At 43.4% G+C, this 21,471-nt stretch overlaps 1 protein-coding gene across 2 annotated transcripts in view; it reads left to right on the top strand.

The window, feature by feature from the left end:
• The window catches only part of LOC143289520 (uncharacterized), a 28,658-nt gene extending 7,943 nt beyond the window's left edge, over window positions 1–20,715 (top strand). Inside the window, exons 2-13 of one of the 2 annotated variants that reach the window (XM_076598516.1) lie at window positions 2,698–2,814; window positions 4,960–5,099; window positions 6,425–6,486; window positions 7,333–7,437; window positions 8,083–8,167; window positions 9,550–9,693; window positions 11,415–11,489; window positions 13,300–13,447; window positions 15,438–15,643; window positions 16,778–16,851; window positions 17,831–17,956; window positions 19,846–20,715. In XM_076598516.1, coding sequence (XP_076454631.1) covers window positions 2,698–2,814; window positions 4,960–5,099; window positions 6,425–6,486; window positions 7,333–7,437; window positions 8,083–8,167; window positions 9,550–9,693; window positions 11,415–11,489; window positions 13,300–13,447; window positions 15,438–15,643; window positions 16,778–16,851; window positions 17,831–17,956; window positions 19,846–20,672 — 2,109 coding nt within the window. In that variant the 3' untranslated portion in view covers window positions 20,673–20,715. Of the gene's footprint in view, window positions 1–2,697; window positions 2,815–4,959; window positions 5,100–6,424; window positions 6,487–7,332; window positions 7,438–8,082; window positions 8,168–9,549; window positions 9,694–11,414; window positions 11,490–13,281; window positions 13,448–15,437; window positions 15,644–16,777; window positions 16,852–17,830; window positions 17,957–19,845 lie in introns of both variants that reach the window. The other variant, XM_076598515.1, reaches the window with a different exon arrangement.
• The last annotated feature ends 756 nt before the right edge of the window (window positions 20,716–21,471 follow it).

The following is a 21,471-nucleotide window of genomic DNA, read 5'->3' as shown; positions in this document are numbered from 1 at the left end:
TTGCAACGCAGCTAGTAAGATATATAGCACAATTATTAATCACAGACTGCAAGATTGGGTTGAAAATAATAACATTACTGGAGAATATCAAGCTGGATTCAAACGCAATTATTCTACTGTAGATCATATGTTTACTTTGATGGCATTTATACAAAAACAATTTTCATTTAACCGTAAACTATATGTTGCTTTCATTGATTTTGAAAAAGCTTTTGATTCCATAAATAGAAGTATATTATGGCCTATTCTGTTAAAATATGGAGTGAGAGGGAAATTACTTAAGTGTATAATGAGTATGTATGATTGTGTGAAGATTAGAGTTAGGTGTGGGGGGAGGATGACTGACTATATACAGTGCACAAGCGGTGTAAAACAAGGTGATGTTTGTAGTCCTATTTTGTTTTCTCTCTTTATTAATGAATTGACCCATGAAGTTGTGAATAATGGCAGACATGGCGCACAATTCTCTACAGATCTTTTACAGTTATTCATTCTGCTTTTGGCAGATGATGTTGTTTTAATGTCTGAAACAGTAATTGGTCTTCAAACACAACTTAATAGTCTACATAGAGCAGCTACAGCTCTGCAGTTAAATGTGAATATGTCCAAAAGTAACATCATTGTATTTAGAAAGGGTGGGTATTTGGGAGCGAGAGAACATTGGGTCTATGAAGGAGTAGCTATGCCTGTTGTGAATATATATAAATATTTAGGTCTTTATTTTTCAACAAGACTGAGTTTTACTGTCGCTTGTAAAGATCTTGCAAGCAGAGGAAAGCGTGCGGCATTGTGCATTATGCAAAAGTTATCTAGTTTAGGTAATCAATCTTTTGAAGTGTTTATTAGATTATTCGACTCTCAAGTTCAACCTATTACTCAATATGGCGCAGAAATATGGGGTCTTGATAATGCTGCAATGTACTGTGAGAAAGTCCATTTGTTTATGTTAAAGAAATTTCTGAAAGTATCAATAAAAACTCCAAATGATTTGATATATGGTGAAACAAATAGGTACCCAATACATCTGAACTCAGCTGTGAGGTGCATCAGGTACTGGCTGAAATTAACACGGTTAGATGAATCAAGCTTACCCAGAAAAGCTTATAATATGTTGTGTGATTTGGATGTAAGGGGCAAGATTAATTGGGTAACAAAAGTGAGAGTTAAACTCTATGAAATAGGTATGGGATTTGTTTGGCTTAATCAAGGGGTGGGGGATATCTCAGGATTTATTCGTAGTCTCCGCACCAGACTGATTGATTGTAGATGGCAAGAATGGAATGCTCATGTGCAAGAAAGTGATAGATTTCATGTGTATTATCAAATCAACTCTTTACATTGTGTCCCAACGTATTTGTCCATGAATTTGGCAAAACATTTAAAATATGTCATGACAAGATTTAGGTTTGGGCTTTCAGATATTGCAATTCATCATTTTCGATACACACAGCATAGTGATCATGATCTTATTTGTCCATTGTGCACAAATGCAGAAGAAAACGAATTACATTTCATGTTTTGTTGTCCAAAGTTATGTGAACTAAGATATAATTTCATACCCCAGAAATATTACTCTCAGCCTTCTATGTTTAAACTAGTTTTGCTTATGACGTCACGTCGTGAAGAAGAAGTCAGACAGTTTGCAACTTATCTACACAAAGCATTCAAAATCCGGTCATTTAGTTGTTCATGATTATCAATCTAGGTATTGTTTTGTTGTATCATATACTGTATGTCATAATGTTTTCGAAATACGTTTACACACCACCCCTTCATAAGGGGCTAAGGCCTTTTTTGAATAAACCATCCGAATCCGAATCCGAATCGTTACTGCCACGACAGTGCTGTACCCTGTGCCGTTTACTTGCACTGATGGGAGCTGATGACGAAGAGACTGTTGCAAAGCTTTCTTGTTTTCTGTACAATCTTTTAAACTGCGCTGAAGTTTGTTTTGAATTTGTACGTTTTTTTTGACACGTGTTGTTAATTCGTAAGTTTATTGTGTCGTCTGTCACGCTTAATGGCAATGTCTGTTCACTTAAAAGTGGATTTTGACACGCTGAATGACCTGTTCCCCAACTCCCGATTGAAATGAATCTATGTGTTTCGTCCGTATGAACTTGGGCTGTATTTGATAAATCGCTTTATAAAGCGTCCAGATTGTTCTCGTTTCAGAAAGACAGTTGTACTGTTCCGCCTTAAACGGTGGCATTTTTTTTCCCGATTATGTATTTATTTTCAATTCTTGCGGTCTTTCGTTTCATTATTTCATCATTCAACTATTCATTCATTTATTGGAATGTGTCTAGCAACAGTACTGGATATTGCGCCATAGAAAATTTATGGATGATATTGGTCATCGTTATCAGTACTGACTGCTACTTCTGCTACTACTACTACTGGTGCTGCTACTACTACTACCACTACTGCTGCTGCTACTACTACTGCTACTCCTACTAGCACTACTACTGCTACTGCTGCTACAACTACTATTGCTGTTGTTACTACTACTACTACTACTATTCTACTGCTACTATTATTATTACTATTACTACTACTATTATCAATAAATTCATCGTCATAAGTGGTGGTATTAGTATCATCATCATCACTATTATCATCATCACTATGACGGCATCGTCAACCCACGTCATTTATGATCATTCATGCATGCCTTGTGTCCATACGGTTTTCCAGACACGGGAACCAGGTCATCAGTCCCTCGTGATGTCGGGCAGCGTTGCCAAGGAAACGCGGTCCCTTCTGATATGCATGGAATCGCGCAGTTGTTCATTGCAGCACAACATAGAGCAGGTAGGTTCAGGTAGGAGTGTATGTGCGTGCGTGCGCGCGCGTGCGTGTTTGTGTGTATGCATTCAGACGCTTGTGTTGGTACCGGTTGTGTTGATGCGTTCGGTTTCAATGGACGTGGCCCATTTTCTGTCTTTTTTCTTTTTTTTTTTCAGTATCTTGCCTTCTATTTACCTCCCCCTTGACTTTATTTTAATGTATTTTACCTGTTACTTGTTTTCTTTTAAGTTTAGACTTGGTTTAATTATGTTATTATTATTATTTTGATTATAATTTAATATTTGTTATCGTTATTTATTGTTATCATCATGATTATCATTATACTTATTACTTTTAAATGTTCTGTCTCTCCTTTGTTTTCTTCTCCTGATCAGAGCGTTGATTTATGCGACGATTGGGTATCTGTTACGTTTTGGGTGTTTTTTGTTTTTGTTTTTCATCAGATGTTGCGTAGCATATAGGATTTGTCAGTACGCTAAGACACACTCTTGAAACTGAAACCGCAACTTTTTCCCATCATCGCACAAGAAACTCCCCACCCTCTGCTACACACTCCGTAAAGAAAAAGGTGGTGGTGGCGTTTTGGTGGTGGTTTTTTGTTTGTTTTTTTGTTTGTTTTGTTTCTTCGCCCCATCATCTGCACCGTTTCCGTGGCATTAGTCCCACGCCGCTCATTTAGGTTGCCCACATACACGGCCATACCCGGGTTCGTCCGTCACAGTTCCAGCTTCGGCAGTCCGCAGGGAACCGTCCATATTATGTCGCCATGAGGCCACGCACCACAGGAGATCCTGCACTGCTGCTGAGTCACTTCGGTGCTGTTCTGATTTAACGTAGTTAGGACACCACCTACTAAGCCCCCTACGAACGACAATAATGGCTTCGTCACTGAGTGAGCGTCCCCCCCCCCTCCTCCCAGAGTGAAGACCGCCACCACGTCCCTCAAACAACAGCCCCCCATGAACCTGCCGACACTGAAGACATTGACAGGACTCACCCCACGCACGGAACTGTAGGGGAATCAAAACTGAGGTCACCATGAGAGCAGGGCATGAAAGGCCACAGACTTTGAGACTGTTTTGTTTATATTGATGATGATGGAGGAGGATGACGATGATGATGTTGCTGTGGAGGTCCATTTTGGTTTGGGACTGCGTCACAAGGCTGTACTCTACGCTCCCTGCCATAATGATATCCCGGTGTTAACCAGGCCCGAGAGATACATACACTTGCAGTGCTGGTAAGGTATTTTGATCACACCCAAAGACGCATCCCTGAAGTGTATGATACTCGACTGTGTGGTCGCAGTCTCCCCATTTAAGCCCACCGCACACTCAGCTCTGGGTAGGAGCCGGCCACTGGCCGAAAAACCCACCTCCGCTGAGATTCGAACCCGCGTCCTCCCAGCCGTCAGTCCGCGACGCTAACCACTTCGCCACGGCGGCTGGTGGTGGTTTTTTTGTGGTTTTTTTTTTGTTTTTTGGTTTTTGTTTTTTTTAATGTACTACATTGCTGAAAAAGATTTTTTTTCTCGAAAACCAGTGACTTTTTTCCAGGGAGAGTGGTTGCACTGCACACACACACACACACACACACACACACACACACACACACACACACAGAGGAAGAGAGAGAGTGTATGCATGTATGGACCGTGAGATAACTGTCTTGTTGTTTACTATTCGAGTTTCAAGTTTCAAGTTTTGATTATCCTTTCACTCCTATTGGAGTATGGAGGATTACTTCAAAATAAACTTTTCACGCCCAGAACAAACATTTCCAAATACACAACGTCACATAAAAGTTGAAAAAACACAAATGTCTTTTAACTCCAAAAGCATAACTGGGCACCATTTGCAAATCTAATAATCTTACTTACAGCTAAAATGACTTTTTTGCCTCCTTTGAGCATATTACAAAAATTAAAAACCGATTTTGTGAGACAAATATATATATATTAGAACACACACACACACACACACACACACACACACACACACACACACACACACACTTTTCTTTTTCTTTTTTCGATCTTTGTTTGATACACATGTATAATGCCCGCAGCTCTAAACAATTACGGTAAATACAGAACGATCATTGGTCAGGAGGTGGGCTTTAAAATGCTGCCGCGTTATGATTGGTCAGGTGGTGACTGACCACGAGCTGATCACGTGCACGGCGAGCGAGGCCCTGCACCTGTGTAACGAGCACCCCTTCCAGCTGATCTGGCTACAGCTTCCCTGTCCGCCCTCAGAGGACATTCTGGCTGTCATCACCGGCATCAGGTGTGTGTGTGTGCGCGCGCGCTTATGTGTGTGTGTGTGTGCGCGTTTGTGTATGTGTATATATGTTTTTGCTCGTCATAGTAAACCCCAAGATGAAAAACTGGATACAAGCCTGTTCTGTGACGCACGATATTCATTTTAAGAGTGCATGACAAATCCAGAATTAATAAATCAAAATTCTAAAAACTCAGTTTTAATGGTTTCGAGGTAAACAGACTTTTTTTGTTGTATTTTTACGCCTCTTCCACTTCTTTATGGAAAAGGAAGATATTTTGGCTTTATACACCACACACACACACACACACACACACACACACACACACACACATGTATACGTGTATACGTGTATATATGTGTGTGTGTGTATATATGTGTGTGCATGTGCAGAGTATCAGTAGCTCAAGGAGGCGTCACTGCGTTTGGACAAATCCATAAAATTATACGCTACACCACATCAGCCAAGCAGATGCCTGACCAGCGGCATAGCCCAACGCGCTTAGTCAGGCCTTGAGAAAAGAGAGAGGTTAATAGATACAATTATAGTAGGAGTGTATCCAAGCCCAGGCATACAATTGGCTTTCTGCTTCTGAGAGAATTCAAAAGGCCCCCAGTTGTTGTCTTTAAAGTGTTTACATCATCCTCCAACTTTCTCTTCTTCCCCCTAATCAAACAAAGCCATTAAAATCATCTTTTCAGTGTGAATTTGAAATGAGTATATTCAGATAATATCATCACTGGTGTCAGGTAAATGTATATACATTGTGTGAAAATTTGTATCAGATCAGATGAGTGTACAGTGTTATTAATGGTTTCAGGTATATCTATCGATCGATCTATGTGTGTGTGTGTATATATATATATATATATAGAGAGAGAGAGAGAGTTTGTGTTTCCCATGGTTTGAGGTAAATTATGCTCTCATTGTGTTATCAGTCAATCGGTATTATCAGAAGTACAAATTTTATTCAGATATGTTAAACGTTTGGTATATTGCCCCCACCCCACCCCACCCACACACACACTCTTAAAGCGTAGTAAACTGTTTTTATAGCATCAGAATGAACAGTATAGTTACGTTACTGAACCCATTATTAAAAAAAACAACAACAAAAAACAAACTTTTCTACACTGAACGCCGATGCGATGAAAGTCCTGGTACTTAGCATTTTATTTGGATGTTTTTCAGTAATTTCCATTCCGTTCTGTTCCTTTGTATTTGACGCGTTAATGACGTATATACGTTTTCTGATTATTTGTTGTTTTTCATGTTTGTTTGTTTGTTTTTCCATGATCACGTTGGTTGATTTGGTAAATATTACCGACAGGTATTCGAGTAAACTAAACAGGAAAACCATTCAGCTGGGGGTCACGGTTACCCAGCCTGAAAGTGAGTAGTTACCCTTATTTTCTTTCATTTTTGAATTTATATATGTATATGTATATATAATATATCAACATCTCTCTCTCTCTCTCTCTCTCACTCACACACACACACACACACACACACACACACACACACATACACGCACATGCACACACACACACACATATATATATATATATATATATATATATATATATATCGGTCATTCTTTCACTTGTATATTTGTAAATATTTAATACGTTTTTTTTTTATTGAATGATTTTATCAGTGATTTTTTGTTGATGTTTTCAATAAATTCCTAACATTTTCGTTGCATTGACAGTATATTGCAATACCACATAATTTACATAAGTCAGAATATGAAAGTAGGTACAACAAGACCAGAACGAGTTCCTAAAACAAAACACATTCATATCGATTTAAAGGATGGGTGTTGGTTTTTTTTAATTGCATTCTTCCAACACATTCACCTTTCACACTCTTTCTACATCACAGTTCAAAAGGCTTACCCGTCGCTATTTCCCATGGAGCAGAAGTCCAATGAATAAATAAATAAGGAATTATACAGTTTCGTTATGAGCATTTTTACCTCCGAGTAGTGCGCGCTTGTATGTATTTGTGTGTGTGCGTGTGTGTGTCGTTAATAGCATTTTTACCTCCGAGTAGTGCGCGCTTGTATGTGTGTGTGTGTGTGTGTGTGTGCCTGACTGAAGTTTTATTATAAAGCACTTTGAGAGGTTTGAGAGTGCTATATAAATGTATTCATAGTAGTGATATTAGATTATTAGTATCAGTGTGAATTATATCATTAAAAGTGATCTCTGGTGTTATTCATCTGACTGACTGCAGTTGATCTGAATCTCCATGGAATCGATGAGATCTTGCTGGAGCCAGTTTCCAGATCCATCATTCGACAGAAGTATTTTGACTGGACGTCAGTCAAGCTTATACCAGGTACGTTTCTTCAAGTTACGATTGCGTTGGAATTCGTTTGCATGCAGTTTGCAGATCTTTGTGTGTGTGTGTGTGTGTGTGTGTGGGGTTTATTTGTTGTTTCGTTTCTGTTTTGCATTGGGAAATTATTTCCAATCGGCCTTCGATCGCTGCCGTTACTTTAATTTTTGTTCATGAGAGGGTGCGAGAGAGAGAGAGGGGGTTAATGTTTGAAGACCTTGATGCCTGTTATCAAGGGATTAACACATATTCGTAGGTTGAATTATGTACAACGTTCTCAACTGGTTTACCATTTGTTTTCAAAAGCATCAAGAAAAACGTTGGGTGGGAGAGGGGTGGAAAAGAAATAGGTTGGGAGGTAGGGAGGTGGAGAGAGAAAGAGAGAGAAAGAGCACATTCGGGTCGGTCTTTAAGAGCCAGATGCCTGTGAACAAAGAATAAGCACATTCTCGTTGGTCTTTATATGAAAAGCATTTTTAGAGGAATTCCAGATACAGAGATAGGAACGTTTTTGCTTTTCATTGTGTGTGTGTGTGTGTGTATGTTTCCATAATGTGTGCATGAGACAATGTGCGTTCTTTGTTGTGTTAGTACATGTTCTTCTGTCAATGGGCATGTGTGTGTGTGTGTGCGTGTGTGTGTCAGACTATGAACTGAATCTGAGGGACACACCGATGAGCCCCACGACACCGGAATCCAGTGTCAGCACAGAATCAACTATTGAACTGAGGTGTGTCATCTTCTGTATGTGTGTCTCTGTCTGTCTCTCTGTCTCTGTCTCTGTCTCTCTCTCTCTCTCTGCTTCTGTCGCTCTCGCTCTCGCTCTCTCTCTCTCTTGTTGTTTCTGTCTCTTCATCTTTCTATTTCCATCTTTATGTGTGTCTCTGTCTGTCTCTGTCTCTCTCTCTCTCTCTCTGTCTCTGCTTCTGTCGCTCTCGCTCTCGCTCTCTCTCTCTCTTGTTGTTTCTGTCTCTTCATCTTTCTATTTCCATCTTTCTCTGTGTCTTTCTGTCTCTTTCTCTCTCTACCTCCCTCAACCCCCCACCCCCCACGCCCCCACCCCCTTCTCTCTCTCTCTCCTAATGGTGAGCATGTAGCTAATATAAGATAGACCCGTCCCTCCCCCTTCTTCTCCCCACCCCACCTCCTACTTACTCATTTGATGATGTCAGAGCATAAATGAATTTGCAAAAAAGAAAGGACCTCTTTTAGCATGTTTGACATCAGAAGATCACGAGGTGATGATCATGATGGCAACATTTATGTCAGAAGCTTTGAAGATTAGGCAAACATCGCTATAAACTACGTGGTTAGATGGGTTTGACTTTTTTCTTCCATGGCCAGTGTTTGAATCTGCTGCACTGATGGATGAACGGAGTTATTATGTGTTGGGTGGCCTGTCGGTTGCAACCTTTTTTTCTTCAAGGAAAGAACTTTGTTTTGTTTCAGTATTTACATTCACCATTTTCATTCGTTTATTCAGATGTTTTGTTATGCAATGAAAGTTTGTTTACGCATTCACCCATGTCAAAAGGACCTCATGGCCAATGACCTTAAATTGTCAGACCCCCCGCTCCCCCCACCTCTCTCTGTCTCTCTCTCTCTCTCTCTCTCTCTCGTATGATATATCCCTCCTGCTTTTTATAGATGTCCCAATCAATTTCGTTTAAGTCATTCGGATGAGACGATAAACCGAGGTCCCGTGTGCAGCATGCACTTAGCGCACGTAAAAGAACCCACGGCAACAAAAGGGTTGTTCCTGGCAAAATTCTGAAGAAAAATCCACTTCGATAGGAAAAACAAATGAAAACTGCACGGAGGAAAAAATACATGAAAATGGGTGGCGCTGTAGTATAGCGACACGCTCTCCCTGGGGAGAGCAGCACGAATTTCAAATTGAGAAATCTGTTGTGATAAAAAGAAAATACAAATACATTATTTTTTTATGTGTGTTTGCATACATACATACATCCGTCCATCTAACCATCCACCTATGTATCCATCCATCCATCCATACATACATACATTCATACTTAAATACATACATATAATTATTCCTTCCTTCCTTCATTCATTCATTGTAATTCTCCAGTTCATTTCGTTTTTGTTCAGTCTGTCATCCCTGGCCTCGGACACGACCAACGACAGTGGCATACAGGGTGAGATGGACGTGTCGGACCTCAAGCCCTCCACTGCCTTCCTCTTTCCCCAGCAACAGGGCTGCCTCGCCTCCACCTCCAAAGCTCCCAGGATCAAGTAGGTTGGGAGGATGGGATGGTATATATATATATGTGTGTGTGTGTGTGTGTGTGTGTGTGTGTGTGTATGTGTGGTTGGTTGGGACATGCACATATGTGCATGTCCACTAAAGTGTGTGTTCTTGTGTGTGTGTGTGTGTGTGTGTGTGCATGTGTGTTTATGTGTTTATGTATATCTCTGTCTCCTCGCTCTCTCTCTCTCTCTCTCTCTCTCTCTCTCTCTCTCTCTCTCTGTCTACATACATATATATATATATGTGTGTGTGTGTGTGTGTGTGTGTGAATTCTCTGTCTCTCTTGATGTTATGTTTAGACCTTGTTCGTTCAGACATTTTCACACATCTGAGGGAATCGTAGGGATTGTGGGGAAGTAGATAGCTCCAAGTCCTCCGCGTTGGCAGCCAGTGTGGGACAATCACTGTTACCTATAGTTGGGGGGGGGGGAAGAGGATTGTCTCCTCCTTGAATATGCTAGGATATTGGAATAGGATGAAAGCTTGATCAGCAAATCACTGATGAGCCTCCTCGAAACGTAAATGTGTGTGTTTGGGTATCTTTGCCATTTACATATTGATAAAAGTATAGATAAACGCCATAGAATGGCGTAAAAGCGGAATCACTGCTATGTTTAGCTGCAGCTGATAGATGAATTACAGTACTAGATTAACCTTCTATGCATTTTCAGCAGGGATACCTTTTCACATTAATTTTACTTTGCCAAGCATTCCTCACCTACATTGTGGGTGGTGTTAATGTGTAGTACATGAATTGTGTGAAAGGATTGTGTAGAGTCAGTTGGGTTGTATTACGCAGGATTATTTGCTGTATAAACCAGATTCCCCCCTCCTCCTTTTCCTCCTACGCCTCATCATCGTTGTTAGTATACCACTGTATTATCGTGTCAGCGTGGGCCCGATGATAACTTTGCTGTGTATAGACTGGCTCTCGTTGCAATGGCTGCGGTTGAGAACACCTTTGTGCACCCTCTTTGCCTGAAGTATGAGTATCATTGCAACCCATCGTATTGCAGTTTCAATTTCTCAAAAAGGCGTCGCTTGTGTTCGCACAAATCCATACTCGGTATACCACATCTGTTAGGCAAATGCCTGACCCGCAGCATAACCCAATGCGCAAATCAGGCCTTGAGTGCATGCTTATACATTTGTCTGCCTATCGGAGTGGACTTATTCTACAGAACGTTGCCAGAAGACAACACTTATTGCCGTGGTTTCTTTTTCAACGCCAAGTGTGTGCTGCAGACGGGACCTTGGTTTAATATCTCATCCGAATGACTAGACGCTCGGCTTGATTTTCCAGTCACACTTAGGGGAAAGGGCGAGACCGGGATTTATTGCATTGTGTTGTATTTTATTGCATTGTATTGAATTGATTGGTATCGTATTGCATGGAATTGTATTGTGGTGCATGGCGTTGTAGTATAGTGTAGCATTGTATTGTAGTGTATGGTATTCTATCGTATTGCATGGCATTGTATTATTGTGTATGCCATTGTATTGTAGTGTATGGCATTCTGTTGTATGGTATTGTATTGTAGAGTATGGCATTCTATTGTATTGCTTGACATTGTGTTGAAGTGCATGACATTGTATTGTAGTGTATGGTATTCTGTTGTATTGTAGTGCATGGCATTGTATTGTACTGCCTCGATCCGCGTATTTATTCTATTGTATTGTCTTGTCTTGTCTTGTATTGTGGCAGACATTCCAACGGCAGACCATCCACCCCACCGTCGTGGTGTCGGGTGGAACACGCCACCAAAGAGAAGCACCGAAGGTAACTCCTAACTCCACTTCCTGGTCCTATGTCTGTCTCTGTCACTCTGTTTCTCTGTCTCTCTGTCTCTGTCTCTCTCTCTCTCTCTCTCTCTCTCCCTCTCTCTCTCTCTCTCTCTCTCTCTCTCTCTCTCTCTCCCCCCTCCTGGTACTTTGTGGTCAGGGTTTGGTTTAAAAGGGTGTAAAAGGATGGACAGTTTGATCTTAGTTCCAACGTAACTGTTATTCGCACTTAGTCGTGCTGGCGCATACCAAACATTCGCATTTGTATGCACTCGCGCGCACCCACACACGCTCTCGCCCGCTCTCTCACTCACACACACACACACACACACACACACACACACACACACACACACACACACACACACACACACACGTGCGCACGCGCATACATATATATGTTTATAGTCTTAAATATTCATAGATTGAAATGGTCAACGAAGGATAAATATGCGAGGAAGAGGAGAGGGTTGGGGAGGGGGGCCGTATATTGACGCCATCAACAACCACGACATATTTAGGACGGGGGAACCGCGAAAATGCCTCCTTTTGTTTTAAGTGCTATCTTTATTACAGTCCAGACTCGCTCCCTGCTCCTCGGAGTGTCGCCCCGATTCGCCTTTTCCCCGAGAACGACTATTGCCATTTAGCCTATTCCCGATTCGCCAGTCACTAAACTGGTCATTCCGATTCGCCGTTTCCCAGTTCGTCTTCGAACTTATAAAGTCCCCCCCCCCCCCCAACCCCGCTCCGCCCCCCCCCCCCCCCCGACCCCCCCCACCTCTCTCCCCCGTCCCCCCCATACACTCACCCCACACACACAAACTTATAATAAAGTGAGTGGACTCCCCCCCCCCCTCCGCCCCCACACTCTTCCCCATACACACACACCACACACACAAACTTATAATAAAGTCCTGGACCCACCACGAACTTATAGTAAAGGCCCCCTCTCCACCACCACCACCCCACCTCCACACACACACGAACTTACAAAGTCCGCTGACTCACACCCCCCCCCCACCCCCACACACACAGACGAACTTATAATAAAGTCCTGGACTCACCCCCCACCCCACGCCCCCCTCACACACACACTCGAACTTGTAATAAAGTCCGTAGACTCCCCAACCACCTGTGCCCCTGCCGAGGGGTGGGGGGAATGAGGAGTCTATGAATATTATTATAAGTTCGTGGGGAGGGGGTTAGTCCATGGACTTTATCATAAGTTTCTTGGGTTGGGGTTAGTCCATGGACTTTATCATAAGTTTCTTGGGTTGGGGTTAGTCCATGGACTTTATCATAAGTTTCTTGGGTTGGGGTGAGTCCATGGACTTTATCATACGTTTCTTGGGTTGGAGTGAGTCCATGGACTTTATCATACGTTTCTTGGGTTGGAGTGAGTCCATGGACTTTATCATACGTTTCTTGGGTTGGAGTGAGTCCATGGACTTAAATCATACGTTTGTGGGGAGAGGGGTTTAGTCCATGGCCTTTATCATAAGTTTCTTGGGTTGGGGTGAGTCCATGGACTTCATCATGGGTTTCTGGGGAGGGGGGATGTCCAGGGACTTAATTATAAGTTCGTGGTGGGGGGTGGGGAGTCCATGGACTTTATTATAAGTTTTAATTGGGAGACGGAGGGGGGTACCGGGTGGGGAGGTGGGAAGTGGCGGGAAGACGAAGGAACTTATAATGAAGTTCGTGGAGCCCCCTCGACCCCTCTCCCCGTCCTCGCAACTTGAGCGTGAAAGGCAAGGCAAGGCCGGAAGTTAAAGGGCCGTACACAGCTCCTCTCAAGTGCACAGGGAGAGGATCAAAGACAGCTGTGACCAGCTGCGCGTGCTGCTGCCCTACGTGCGAGGCCGGAAGACAGACATGGCGTCCATCCTGGAGATGACGGTGGACTACCTCAAGATCGTCAACAGCAACCTGCCGCACGAGTTCCACGCGCACGTGCGTCGTGTGGTTTGATATGTGTCTTGTGATTCGTGTGTGTGTGTGTGTGTGTGTGGTTACCCATTTTTGTAGAGCGTCAAGAGCTCTGTTTCGATAGTATCAGTTTCAGTAGCTCAAGCAGGCTCTGCCAAGCAGATGCCGGACCAGCAGCGTAACCCAACGCGCTAAGACACACACATACGCTCTCTGTTTAGATAATAGGCGATATACAAATTCACACATTATTATTATTACTATTATTATCATTTGTTGTTGTTGTTACATGTAGCATACAGTGTTAGCGTGTGCAGGCTCTGTCTGCCAGCGTAGGTTTTCTTGTTTCGATTTTTTTTTTTTTTTACGTACATGGACGTGTTTGTGTGTGTTGGGCGGGGAGAGGGGGTGGAAAGGTGTGACGAGGAGTTGTGTGGTGGAAGTCGCAGAGAAGAGTATGTGGTTGTTGTTGAAAGCGGGAATGAGCGCCTGCGTGTATGTTGTGTGTGTATGTGTGTGTGTGTTTATGTGTGTGTGTGTGCATGCGCATGCATGTTTAATTTAGTGAGCTAATATGCAAGGAAAATAGACAAATATTGTTCATGATTAAGTCAGTCAATTAATGACGGAGAACACTGCGTAGGTTTGAGGAAACTGAAAATTGAAAAATCCAGATTAGCTAGCACAGAGATTATTGAAAATAACCATTCGCGTGTGGAATGTTATCAATAGTATGTTTGGAATGAATGTATATTGACCCAAAACCAGTAGAATGATCCATTTATCCTTTTTATTATGACGTGGGACATCAGAATTCAAAGTCATCACTTGGTATGGAATTTTATCAATGAATACATAACTCAGTGGTCATTGCTTACGTCGGATAACATGTTTTATTGAGACATCCTAGCAAAGTGACCGTGGCATGACGATAGAGCGATCTCTGTCATAAATCAAGGTCAGCGTTCCAGTACGAGTCTACTGATGGCATGGAGAAGAAAAATACTAAAGGTACAAGAGAGATGTCGAGTCTTGCAAAAGGGCTTCGTCTGACGTGCTATATACCAAAAGGGTATACGGTGAGAATAAACATTGGAATCCAGAAGTGCAGAGTTCAAGTTCAAGAGACAAAAAGTTTTTGGTCGGTAGGCTTTGGGGTGTTCCCCAAAGGTCGATTAGCCCCCAGAGCTGCAGCACTAATATAGCCATTGCAGTCTTTCCTCTTGGTTTGAGAGCCTAATTTCTTCACAAAAGACCAAGCTGTAAACGAATTCCCATTGCAGTGGGAGGAGGGGAGGGAATCCATTGACCAAACAGCTCTCACTCTGCTGTTTGGCACAACTGTAAGCCTGCGTCAGTCTCTGATACAAGCCAAGCGTTGAGATAGCCGAATGGTTAAAGCGTTGGACTTCCAATCTGAGGGTCCCGGGTTCAAATCTCGGTGCACCTGGTGGGTAAAGGGTGGAGATTTTTCCGATCTCCCAGGTCAACATATGTGTAGACCTGCTGGTGCCTGAATCCTCTTCGTGTGTATGCGTACGCAGAAGATCAAATACGCATGTTAAAGATCCTGTAATCCATGTCAGCGTTCGGTGGGTTATGGAAACAAGAATATACCCAGCATGCACACCAACCGAAAACGGAGTATGGCTGCCTACATGGCAGGGTAAATAAACAAAAACGGTCATACATGTAAAATGTTACATGTCTGTCTGAGTGTGTATGTGTGTGCGCCTGAAATCTGATTGAATGACACAGGAAACGAATGATGAGCGCCCAGTGGCAGCCGTCAGTCGGCTCTACCCAGGTAGGCAGCCTGTGGTGCATATGACCCCTTGTATGTAAAGCGCTTAGAGCTTGGTCTCTGACCGAAGACAGGCGCTGTATAAGTATTCACACCAATCAGTCAATGTAGGATACACATAACAAAAAAAAAACAAAAAAAATTCAGTAGCACGACAACGTGGCAAGGTAAAAGCTGATGGTTACTGATGGGTGTGTGCGTCTTTGACAGGTGTTGGACGTGATGACCAAAGGAGGCAACTCGCCCCCCACGCGCCCCGCGCGCACCCACGTGACATGTGGGCGTGGCTCCCGGGGAGGGAGGGGGCGGGGCGCCGCCAAGCGGAGCACGGGCACCCCCTCTTCCCCTTCCCACTCCCCCTCCCCTTCCCCCTCCCCCTCCCCTTCCCGGCCGGTCGTTATGCAGGACCACTGTGGGTGAGTGTAGTGTGGGGTAGGGGACTGTTTTGTGCGTTGTCGAGCGGTGTTTTTCCTCTGTGTGTGTGTGTGTGTGTGTGTTTTCACATGTTACAGTTTTTACACTGTGTTTGTGTGTGTGTGTGTGTGTTGTTCACTGTGCAGGCATTTGATTATATCTTATTTCTTACCTAATCTAGGTGTTAGATATTTTTATGCGGACTGAATGAATCGAGCTGATTTTGTTTCATCAAGAGAGCTATCACAAGAAAAAAAATAAATCAACAAATGCCACACAGGCAGATCTTTGCATGGATTCACCATTTTCAGTCTCAATGATAGTATCTACAGTATAAGGGAGCACAAGAAAGAGAGTCGTGTTGATTATCATGGATTGTTTTTGTTGTTGTCTTTTTATTTTGCCATTTTTGTTTGCTGAACAAGTCGGAAATTGGTAGTGATACAGAATGAAAATGTCTTACTGCTTGTTGTGCCGGAAGACGCAGAGTTCTTTCTTAAAGTCTGGATGATCGGACATCAGAGTCGAAGCGACCAGGAGCAGACACGCTGTAGCTTCCATTATCATGATTTAATTTCATTTGATCTGACTTCATAGAAGAATCTGTTGAAGTGTTTATATGAATGGAATGTAGGCATCAAAGCGGTATTATTTATATAGAATTAAATGCCAAACCGGCACTGATTTCTTTTTTACATTATTTTCTTCCTTTTCCTCGTCCGGCAGTGGAGAACAAAGACATCAAGAGAAGGAGGCGTTGGCGAGATTTATCACAGGGAAAAAATATATACACGTCAATGTAAAAGGCGAAGACAGAAGAAATGTCCACAGGCAGACAGACCAACGTCAGACTAGATATACAGACAGACGGACAGATAGATAGATGCATACATACATAGATAGATAGATAGAAGTGGCTGCCATTAGAATTGGACAGATAGAAATGGCTGCCATAAGAATGGGGTTGTAAAACTTGTATATTCTCACCTGATTACAGGTTTTTTTCTGATCACAACACGCAGTTTTATTAGAGATTTGTCCACAAAGGAAAAACAAACCTATGCAATATACCGTTAATGTTAATGAGAGACGGGATGCGTTTCATCATTGCTTTTTGTTGTTTTTTGTGTGCTCAGTTCTCAGACACGAATGGGCACGCACTCCCTGTCACGTGGTGTCATGTCCAGTCCGGTGTCCGTCATCTCCAGGGGTAGGTTACTGCTGGTTTCACTCAGTACTGTTTGTCTTTCTGTCTGCAAAGACGTACACACATGCGTGCGCGCACACACACACGCACGCACATGCACATACATACTTGCGCGCGTATGCACATACACACACACACATTCTTTTTTCAGATCTGCTTTCTGGTTGCTTTGTTTTTTCAGATGGCTTGATGTAAAAAAAAAAAAATATATATATATATATATATAATAAAATAAAATAACACCAAAAAATGAACAGTCGTTATTCAATTTACCATCTGAAAGTTTTGATTTTCACATGCACATTCCCGCGCGCAAACGTGCACATATATAGTGTACAATGATTTGTTGTCCGTTTACGCAGGCTTCCTGTTTGTGGAAGAAGCGAATAAAAGTAAGCAACAGCAGGGAAAATGATCGCATGTTCGATGAATTAAACGAGAAAATATAGGAGAATGTTTTAGGTATTCACGGTCGGTATTTTGTAAGTTGCAACATTTATATTGACAGAGCAGGAGTCCCCTTCCCTCCCCTCCCACCCCACCTCACTTTTTGTGTCACTTTCACTCCCATTCCGTTTCTGTTTTATTTTCATACATAACATAATAATTGAACAAGATAAACTGACCAAACAGACTGACTGAATATGAAAAAAAAGTAACAGGTAAAAAAAAAAAGACAAAGAATTTAAAAGTAAAGAATAATGAGGCTAAGAGAGCAAAGGGTTAATAATTTGTACAATAAAGAGAGAGTTGCCACTCGTTGTTTACACGTAAGATAAAATACGAATCTCACCAGACTTCCAGTAAATGTCGTGTACACTGCAGTCAGCGTAGGACACAACACAATCCGGAAGCCTTTTATTGTCAAGCTAACTGAGGTCGTACTGATGCATAGAGAAAGAGCAACAACAAGACAGAGAAAATGTAGAGGTGCGCTGTGAGTAGCACCGACTGATTGTCGAACGTGTCCCCGCTTGGGCAGCGGCTGGGAGCAACGAGGGCTCCAGGGGAAGTAAGCTGTCGAAACGAAGCGGCCAGCAGAGCTTGGTGCTGTCCCCTGGTTCTCAGGGACTGCCTGGCATCTACGTGATGGACGGCAAGGACCGAGGTAAGTGGGGAACCTCTGCTGGCAGCAGTGCAGTAAGCCCTTCGGTTTTGTTTTTTGTTAGTTGTTTGGGTTTTTTGTTTGTTTGTTTTTTTAAGTTTTTACTATACATTCATTCTGTACGTAAGTTAAAGGTCCTGGGTTGGTTTGTTTGTTGTTTTTTTTTGGGGGGTGTTGTTTTTTTACTCTTCATTCGTTCTGTACATAAGTAAGTTAAAGGTCCCATAGCCTTTTACGCCACCGGGGCAGTGATTATTATCAGTTATTATTTCTTATTCTTATTGCTGTTGTTGTTAGCAGTAATAGTAGTATTAGTAGTGTTGTTCTTATTACTTATATAACGCCTATATATTATCAGAAACTAAATTCTAAGCGTTTTACAAGCACATAATGAACTCTTTTTTTTTTCATATCCAATTTGTCAAAGGCACACTGGAATCGGGGGGGGGGGGGGGGGGATCCTCTCCTCTCCCCTCCCCTCCCCTAGCTCTCCTCTCCTTCCGCTGTTTTAACCGTCCCCAACTGGTCGGGTGCCCGTTCACCCAGGAGTGGAATGAGAAAAAAGAGTAATGTGCCTTTTTCAAAAGACACACCACGTCGAAACAGGCTTCGATCCCTTATCACTGAACAATGGTTCAGAAGACCACCGTTTTACCGGTTTTGCCACGATGCCTGTATCCATTCATGTAAACTATATGCCGTCGGTGAAATGGACTTCACTCACAAACACAGCTTCGACTAAAACCTTGCTGTGTGTAGAAGAGCACATAAAACATAGGCGATACATAAGACACTGTAGACAGAGTAAACGGACAAAACTTGGCAATTTCGCTTTTGTGTATTAGATGCTGCACGTTCCGCTTACATCAGAGACTGACTTAAGCTTACAGTTGGGCCAACAGCAGAGTGAGAGCTGTATGATCAGTGGTTTGTCCATTGCAAGTCATTAACAGCTTAGTCTTCTGAGAAGGACGATGACTCTCAAACTAGGAGGCAAGATTGTACTGGCTCTTTGTGCTGCAGCCCTGGGGGCTAGTTGGCCTTGGAGAACCCAACGCCGACTGTCTTAAAACTTGCCAAGAGAGTGGGGAATGTAACTAGGGTAAGGCACTCTCCACTTAAATCAAATTCCAGCCCAGATAGTCCGGACAGCAGCTGCCTCCCCCGGTGCCCTGATGGTCTTTGTCGGACACGACTGGTTATCATACATTAAAATTTTGCCCGACACGACACGACTATCATACATTTGTCGGACACGACACGACACGACAATCATACATTTGTTGGACACGACTATCATACATTTGTCGGACACGACAATCATACATTTGTTGGACACGACAATCATACATTTGTCGGACACGACAATCATACATTTGTCGGACACGACACGAGTATCATACATTTGTGAGACACTGACGACTGATTATCGTACATAGAGTAGGTGCTCGGATTTGCCCGCACGCAGTTAACCTGACTCGAAAAACAATTTTGATATGCCTTTAGGATTTTTGGATCTTTTGAACTTTGAAAAGTTGGGCAGTTCGTTCCTTGCATTCAAGTGGAAAAAGTCATCCCTTTATTGACATTGCATTTAACATTCATGCATGATTAGGAAAGATGGGACCGCTTGGTATCACAGGCTCGGGTCACAGTTTTAATGAAAGTGATCCAGAAAAACAACTGTCTGTCGTCACGACATTTATATATAGTTTTTAAATGTATATCTTCTTCTGCTGCTGCTGCTGCTGCTGTTTCTGCTTCTTCATCCTTTCCCTATCTGCCTCTGTCTCGCCGCCGCCTCCTCTTTTACTAGGTAAAGAAATTTACTTCAGCGTTTGCACGTGTACCCCTGCACCATACTGTTGTCCTGTTGTGGTCTGATGTGACAGGCGTTGTACGGCAGGACTCTGTCATCACCAACACCATGACCCTCCCCACCTTCCTCCCTTCCTCCCACTACTCCGCCGCCTCTTCCCATCTCTTCAGCGACCACGCCCCTTCCCCCGGCGGCCCCTCCTCCTCTTCCTCCTCCTCCGCCACCACCCTGCCTGCTGGACACACCTTCCCACCGCCGCCTCCAGGCTTGATGAGCTCTTTGTCGTCATCGTCGTCGTCGCCGTCCGGCGTGGATTGCGGCCTGCCGGTGCCTCGTCTGTACGCCTCGGCGCACCTGACCGTGGACCCCGGGTTTCTGTCGCACCCGGGCCACCCACCGGCGCTGGCCCCGCGCTACCACTCGCTGCACGGCGGGGAGCGGGAGGGCGGAGCGGGGCTGTCCTTCGCCGGGGAGCCTCCCGGCGGCCCGCATCCGCCTCCCCCACCCCCGCCTCCACCCCCCACGGCCTACTTCCACTACTACTCCAACATGCCGGACATCGGCCCTGCCTACACCATGGCCGGTGGTGGTGGTGGCGGTGGGGTTGGGGTTGGTGGTTGCGGGGGGTTAGGGGTTCCCATCTGCTGCGGTGGTGGCGGTGGAGAGTTCATGGCGTCCGGCAGCCTTCACCCCCTCACATCGGCCAACTCCTCGTCGGCCTTCACCCCGCCCCCTCCACCCCGCTTGCAGTTGGGCGCGCCTCCCACCCGGGGTGGTGGTGGTGGTGGTACGAAAGTGGAGCTCACCCCGCAGTCTGCAGGCATCCTGGAGCCCAGCAGTAGTGCTGGGGACACTGCGGTGTACACGTTGATGGAAACCTCTTCAAAGATCTCCAAATGAGGATTACTGTACTGTTTTCAGGATTCTTCAGTGGTCCAAGATCTCCACATGAGGATTACTATACTGTTTTCAGGATTCTTCAGTGGTCCAAGATCTCCACATGAGGATTATTACTGTACTGTTTTCAGGATTCTTCAGTGGTCCAAGATCTCCACATGAGGATTACTATACTGTTTTCAGGATTCTTCAGTGGTCCAAGATCTCCTAATGAAGATGACTGTTTTCACAGGATTCTTCAGTGGTCCAAAATCTCCACATGAGGATTACTGTACTGTTTTCAGGATTCTTCAGTGGTCCAAGATCTCCACATGAGGATTACTATACTGTTTTCAGGATTCTTCAGTGGTCCAAGTTCTCCAAATGAGGATTACTGTACTGCTATCAGCACTCCTCAGTGGTCCAAGATCTCAGAATGAAAATTACTGTACTGTTTTCAGCATTCTTCAGTTGTCCAAGGTTTGCAAATGAGGATTGCTGTTCCTTGTTTTTTAGGGTTCTTCAGTTGTCCAAAATCTCCAAATGAGGATCACTGTGTTTTTTTTTAATTCTTCAGTGATCCAAGATAATTGATGTACTTTTTTCCACGAACCTTCAATGGTCCAAATATCATGACCGGTATGACTATTCACTTGTTGGGGTTGTTTTCCTTCAGCTACAGCAAGAACCAATCTTTTGTTGTGAACTTGAGAAGAATACCTTCAAGACCATGAGTAGATTTTGTGTATGACTTTGCCACAGATATATGGTATAACTTGTAATTTTTGTTGGTTTGTTTGTTTTTCTCTCAACAGATGTGTTC

This window comes from Babylonia areolata, chromosome 14, assembly GCF_041734735.1.
Source record: "Babylonia areolata isolate BAREFJ2019XMU chromosome 14, ASM4173473v1, whole genome shotgun sequence".
Lineage (NCBI taxonomy): Eukaryota > Metazoa > Mollusca > Gastropoda > Neogastropoda > Buccinidae > Babylonia > Babylonia areolata.
This window is presented reverse-complemented; position numbering and strand designations above follow the sequence as displayed.